Here is a 6986-nt window from a genome sequence, read left to right as displayed (position 1 = left end):
AGTAGTGTGCACTGCTGGAAAATAACGTTTCCGGGCTTAAATTGCGTTGTTGGAGCCCGAGATGACCTCTGATAGGTTCGTGGCCTTCTGGAAAAGTGTTCAGAATATTTCAAACCTTAAATCCAGCTATATTGGGCCAGTTTTGGAGAATTTTAGGGGTCCAAAACGTGGCTATTCAGATTTTAGGCGAATTTTACCATTTAATTTAGGATTATGTTTCCTATTTTATTTTAGTATTTAGTTTCCTAGTTCGATTGGAAGACCTTTTATTAGGAGGATTTAATTTCTGCTAGGTTAAATAAGTTTGGCTGGCTTTATTCTTATAACTTCTTCTCCGTGCGTTCTTAAAGAGAGGAAATTGGCCAAGCATAGAGGTTTTCAAACTTTTTCTATTCTAGGTGTTGTTGATCTTTTATTATTTCAATAAAGAACTTTATGATTTTTATTATGAATATGCGTAACTAATTCTCTTTTTGCTAGGGTGAGGCCACGAGCCTTAGCAAGATATGTAGTTTCTCTTCAATTTGCTTATGATTAGATGCATGCAAGTTTTCGAATTATTAATCACTGGTTTAAACTATCTAATTGCCTTAATGCTTGATAACCATTAGGATTTTTTAGAAAAGTAATTTGATGCAATTTTGGTCGGAGATCGATCCTTGAAATTGACGAAGGCTTCTTGTGATTAATATGTGCAAGTTCACTTAGGATGAATATTGCGTCTTAAGGGTTGCACGGTTTTTCAAAAGGTTTCACAATACTTAATGAGTCATGTATGTTTAGATTTGATCTGAATACCACATACGGATTGCATGTTTGATATACACTCTATGTTGGGGGTCCAAGTAGGCATATATTAGGAAAACCTAACCTTCGAAATATGCATGTATAAGTCATAAGTAATTGGGAGAACTATATAGGATTGTTAAGGTGATGGCGGATCCCTAGTGCTTTCTTAATTTGATTTTTCCAAAACTGTTTTCTTTTCCCTTCGGCTTTAATATTGCAAATTGTCTTATTTTTATTAGTCAAATTCGTTTTATTAAATTAGTTCATGAAAATAAATCACCTCAATTTTCTCCTTTACAACAATTAATTGGAATTTGATTTGCTTTGATTTATTTAATAATTCTTATGGAGAACGACCTTGCAAGATCCATTTATATTACAATAACCTTGTCATTCTTGCAAGTAATATAGGAGTTTTTAACCCTTTTGCGTATGTGCTAAAATCTATATCACATGTGTTTACTAACATGTCAAGGAATGAAAAAGTAAATGTATTTGCTAACATGTCAAGGAATGAAAAAAATAAATGCCTTAAGATATTTCATACCTGAAAAGTCAATGAATGGGATTACCATGGAGGACGAGGAAGAAGAGGAGGAGGATGAGGAGGGATGGAGAGGAGTTGTTTATCCCATACCCATACCCATTCCTTTATACTCTCATTCATTCTTTGTTATTTTTTGTTTATCATTTCTTAATGTTATTGATACTCTACATTTCTTGAAACGTGACAATTTTTAATGAAAATTTAAATAATGTAAGGTATTGGGTCCCAAAAATCTCGCCTACAGGTCCAATCATGTCCCATAACCCAATCATTGCAAAAGCATCACAAGCCAAGTTAAATCCATGCAAAGTGCGAAAACGAGGAGTATACGAATTTACAATCATGCCATGCCAATAAAATAATAGTTTATTTGATGTTTGTAAAATCATGCCAAGCCCATGCAAATCATGCATATTTATCGTGCCAAGCCGTATTATAATATTAATGTATTGATATTATAATTCGAGTGGTGCCAAGCATGCAACGCTTAAATGAGCCCAAGCCACGTAACGGGCTTGCCGAGTGGGTCACGGTGTGGATGGTTACAAAGTTTATTGGGCCTATGTGAATTCATAATTGTGAAAGACTTTGAGCTACTTGAGAGCACCAAAAGTTCAAACCCATGATTTTGGCTTCACGTGGGAAGGCTTGAGAAAGAACTGCTTTATCCTTACCATTTCCCTTACAAACTAGCTAAGATATTTAGGAACCAACCAAAAACCCAAGGCTGACCAAGCTAAATCAGGTCCCCAAAAACCTAAAGCTGACCAAACTAAAACTGTCACTTTTTGACCTAGAGTTGTGCACCCTTTTATTGTGGAGAAAAGAATCTTTCCTTTCCAAGCTCATACATGAAAACAAGACGAGAAACCAAGGGGAGCGTTGCCAAAGATGGAATCATGCTATAAGACTTGGTGTAGGAAAGGTGTTGTGGTACTTTATGCAGGAAAGAAGAAACTCCCAGCCTTTTGTAGTGTTACACGAAAAGGGAACTTGGTTGTTGCAGCCACCGAAAAAATAAGGGAAGAATTAACATATTTGGAAGAATTAAAGGGACCAATATGTTGGAAAAAGGAGGAAGGAAGGGGGAAAGAAAGCACCAAGCAGAGAAAAAACTATCTCTACATGTTGGAAACCCTAACTCAAGAGTTCCAAACCTTTTCCTTCACTCTGATTCATACTATAAGCTTACTACCAAACCATTTAGAACCCTAGATTAGCTACTTCAAAACCATACAACATCTTCCTCTCTCACGCCATACTAGTGGGCTTTTAGCTTCCACACCACGCATCATTCAGGCAAGTCATAGTTTATTGTGATTACTTGGTCATTCCCAGTGTTTGTTAGTTTAACAAATACTCCTCAAAGCTGCCAGAATTAGTGAGGGAAAAATTCATCTATCGTGGAAAACACTTTATCAGCGAGGAAAACATGCGACTACCGTGGGAAGCATTCCAATGGAAGAACTTCTTTGGTTGCGGAAAGAACTTCCACAATCACGGGAAGATTATTAGCTACCGCAGAAACACCTCATCAACAGTTGAAGCACCTCATCAGCACCGTAAGCACTCAACATAACACTAGACCAAACACCTAGGAGCTGCTGGAAGAACAATAAAGCATTCCCTAGGACTTGCTTTTCCTTCAAGATGCTTTGGGCCTAGTCCTTGCTAACTCATAAATAGGGAACATGAAGGTTTCGGCTTGTCTATGTATAACACAAGCCCATCAAAACCTTCGATACAAAAACCCTCCTACATAAGGTAACATGATCGTAGAGCGAAATTGGCTATTTATAAGAGTTCAGGGGAAATATAGTCAAATTAAAAGTTCAAGGAGTAAGCAACCAATGAAGTACAAGTTTAGGAAATAAATTTGCGTAATGCTCAAAACAATGTTTTTCTTTTGGGAATTGTTATTAGCACTCCAAAAATCTCATTTGACACTCCAAACTTTCTATATTAGAAAGAAAAATACACTTGTGATGAGTGTAGAATGAGATTTTTGGAATGCTAATAACAGTTCCCTTTCTTTCTTGTCAAAAAAAAAAAAATACTCAAAACGTTGAGCATAGACATTTTAGGCAAATTAGCGCCTATTGGCATATATATATCCACACGCAAATGGCTCATGGTTATCAAGTGACACCGGATCAAGAGATGAAAATAAATATAAGAAATAAGAAAGTTAGACATGACCCCACTGGTCATGAAGGTCCACACTGTAATTATTTATTAAATCAAGGACCAGCTAAAGCAAGATTTCAATGATACCTAAAAACGCAATCTTTGACCTTCCCATTTTCTAATTCTCATAGGAAACTCTTGGCTGTTCTTTCAGATGTATATTCCAAACTCCATTGTACCCTTACATGACTGCACGTTTAGTCGGCAAGTTACAGCATACATGACTGCATGTTTGGTAGGCAAGAAGATGTGCAAACCATACAACTTGAAACAGTACTAAACTCATGGTATTCCATGCATATATATTGTTCATCAATTAGCATTTCCACAATTCAATTAAGATCAATATGAAAATGTCTATCACAGCTGCAGTGGTACTAGCAATTGGGCTCGTACTCGTGGCACTCTCAGGCCACTGTTCCGGGGCACTGGAGGTTGGATTTTACAAGGGGAAATGTGGCCGGTCTATAGATGTTGAAGAAATTGTAGCGCGTGTAGTAAAGGAAAAGTTTTTCAAAAATCAGACAATTGTTGCTGCCCTCATTCGCATGCATTTTCACGATTGCTTTGTCAATGTAAGTTTCTTTATTTTTAGTAAGACAAAGGGTTAGGTTATTTGGACCACATTTACTGCCCACGTTTCTAATATGAGTAAGATCAGCATAGGCTAATATGCTACTGTGTTTCTTGAAAAGGGATGTGATGCATCCATTCTACTAGATGGAAGCTCCACTGAGAAAACAGCTCCTCCGAACCTAAGTGTACGGGGTTATGATGTCATTGATGCCGCCAAGACCGCCGTGGAAAGCGAATGCCGAGGAGTTGTCTCTTGCGCTGATATCATTGCAATTGCTACCAGAGAAGCTGTATTTTGGGTAAATAAAATCTTTTTCTGTTTAAAATTTGATTCTGATTTTAATTTATTTGGAATCCAAACTAAATTACTTTATTATCGTACCTAAGCTTGATCATTATAAGCTCTTATAAAATAGTTAATTGCACCAATAATCATGGATTAATGCTAAATAGCATTTAGATATCATGGTATGTAATTATGTAAATAATGACAATGACAATCATAGCTAGTTCTTTACGATGAAATTCGATCATGTAATTTGACAAGACTTAGTGTGAACTTGTAACTGACAGATGATTAAAGTGAGTGATTGTATATGGTGAAAACTAAGTATACTGGGTGGTATATCAATTGTTCGTATCACCACTGTGGTGAAGTCGAAAATAAGCACGCCTTAAACTTTGTTAGTAGGGCAACCTATTAAAATTACATTGACAACGTGAAATTTTTATTTATGTCTTTCAGGGTGGAGGAGGGCGATACGAAGTACAAACAGGGAGAAGGGATGGCTTCGTGTCTCAAGCATCAGATGTTGACCTCCCAAATCCCTCAATGTCAGTGTCTGATTCAGTTGCAGCATTTGCTAGAAAAGGACTCAATGCAAGTGACATGGTTTATCTTCTGGGTAAAGTTGGTTCTAAAACAATATATATGCTTCAGCTCTCTCATTTCGTGTTCTTCAAATTTTTGAATTTTTTTTGTTAAAATAAAGTCGTGATGTGTTATATGCCTGGCTTGCTGATTTTGTTAAAGTATGCGCGCTGTAATGATGTAGGTGGTCACACTGTTGGGGTGGCACATTGTAACCTCTTCCAAGATCGTCTTTACAATTTCAAAAGCACCGGAAAACCTGACCCCGACATGGAATCTTCATTATTGGAAAGGCTGAGACTTATATGCCCTGAAAACTCAGAAGGCACCAATGTTACTAATCTGGACCAGAACCCTCAAAGTTCATTTATTGTTGATAACTCATTCTACAAGGAGATAGTAGCCCACAGAGGAATTCTTCAGATCGACCAAGAACTAGCTGGGGACCCCATAACTCAGGCTATGGTGAAAACCTTAGCCAGCGATACAAACAGCTTCTCCACGACATTTGGGCAGGCCATGGTTAAGTTGGGAGCAGTTGGAGTCCTTACTACTGAAAAACAAGGAGAGATTAGGAGATCATGCCGGGCAATTAATAACCTTGGCGGTTTTTTGAATTTTAATTGATGAGACAGATTAACTGCTGGGTTGTTTTGTACAATTTAATTTAAATCCCTTTTGCCTTCATGTTTGTTATGGACAATGAAACATATAATTCATTCGACTTTACTTGCCTGTCTCTTTAGTTTCGACATACAAAGCAATGAAATGTACTCGAAGATGATCCCAACGTACGTCTAGGAATATACAACCAATTAGTATAATATCTGATGTTGATGAAGATAAGAAAAGCTGCAAAAGTTAAAAGCAGTTCTTCGGTATGTTATTCACGACAATTATCAAACAAATTAACAACTGTAAAACAACATTAAACGATACAAGGAGGACATTGTAACCTCCATCTATAGTTAACGTTAGATAGGCCATGCTTCAATAATATAATGATGGCCCCCTTGCATCTTCTTGGCATTATGTTTGACTCAATCCCAACTGTATAAATAGTTTCCATAATAAGCCCGAAAACCTGATCCAACTACCCGAAACAAGTTAATCGAGTTTTTGGGAAGGAGAAACCTGTTACTCCAACCATGGCCTCAAGAACTTAGACCCTCAAATTCTTGTCACTACTAATCTTTTCATTTGCCATTGTTCAAATGACAATGGCTGGAGACCCAGACATTATTTCTGACTTCATAGCGCCCCCAAATGGAACCGTAGACAGAAACTTCTTCACATATATACACTGGCTTTCGTGTTGTCGGAGGAGGCCCTCCTGCAGACTTCAAGATACTAAAGGCAAGCTTGGCTCAGTTCCCTGCTCTCAATGGGCAGAGTGTTTCCTATGCCGTCATTGAATTCCCATCCGGCACTACTAACCCACCACACACTCATCCTCGCTCCGCTGAACTCCTTTTCCTTGCTTACGGTACCCTTGAGGTCGGTTTCGTTGACACCAAACACTTAAAGCGGGTGATTTGTTTGTGTTTCCAAAGGGACTTCGCACTTCCAGTACAATGCTGATTCACAAAAACCAGCTCTTGCAACTTCTGCCTTTGGAAGTGCAAATGCAGGAACTGTATCAATCCCCTCCACCTTGTTCCCAACTGTTATCCATGACAATGTCTTGGCCATCTCCTTCAAGACTGATGTGGCCACCATTCAAAAGCTCAAGGCTAGTCTTGCCACCAGGCCATGAGAAATAGAGGCTCATTTAATTGGAGCAATATATCTTTGTACTCATCTTTATCTGCTGTAAATAATTACCCGTTATAGGTTGAAAGGGTATGTCATCATCAAGTTGTAATGACACATTGTTTGTCATAGTTCATTCAGTAATTGTGGTCCGGGAAAAAGATAAACAAAACATGACAAGAACTCAAACTGGATAAGTTTAATTACCAATCACATCCTAAAACCCTTCATTGTCTTATTTGCAAAATCTCCACCCTGTCATAT

The 6986-nt window shown here is 37.7% G+C and overlaps 1 protein-coding gene and 1 pseudogene across 1 annotated transcript; both read left to right on the top strand.

The window, feature by feature from the left end:
• The first annotated feature begins 3870 nt into the window (after window positions 1–3870).
• Window positions 3871–5597, top strand: RHS18 (root hair specific 18). The gene is made up of 4 exons (XM_068454161.2): window positions 3871–4098; window positions 4219–4398; window positions 4845–5004; window positions 5155–5597. Exons 1-4 carry the CDS (start codon window positions 3871–3873, stop codon window positions 5595–5597), a joined length of 1011 nt encoding a protein of 336 aa, XP_068310262.2.
• Window positions 5598–6118: 521 nt separating this feature from the next.
• LOC137714880 (putative germin-like protein 9-2) lies at window positions 6119–6726 on the top strand (annotated as a pseudogene).
• Window positions 6727–6986: the final 260 nt, after the last annotated feature.

The sequence above is a fragment of the Pyrus communis genome, chromosome 3 (genome assembly GCF_041283825.1).
Source record: "Pyrus communis isolate YQ-2024b chromosome 3, ASM4128382v1, whole genome shotgun sequence".
Lineage (NCBI taxonomy): Eukaryota > Viridiplantae > Streptophyta > Magnoliopsida > Rosales > Rosaceae > Pyrus > Pyrus communis.
Note: the sequence above shows the minus strand (reverse complement) of the source record. Positions and strands in the feature narration are given on the sequence as shown.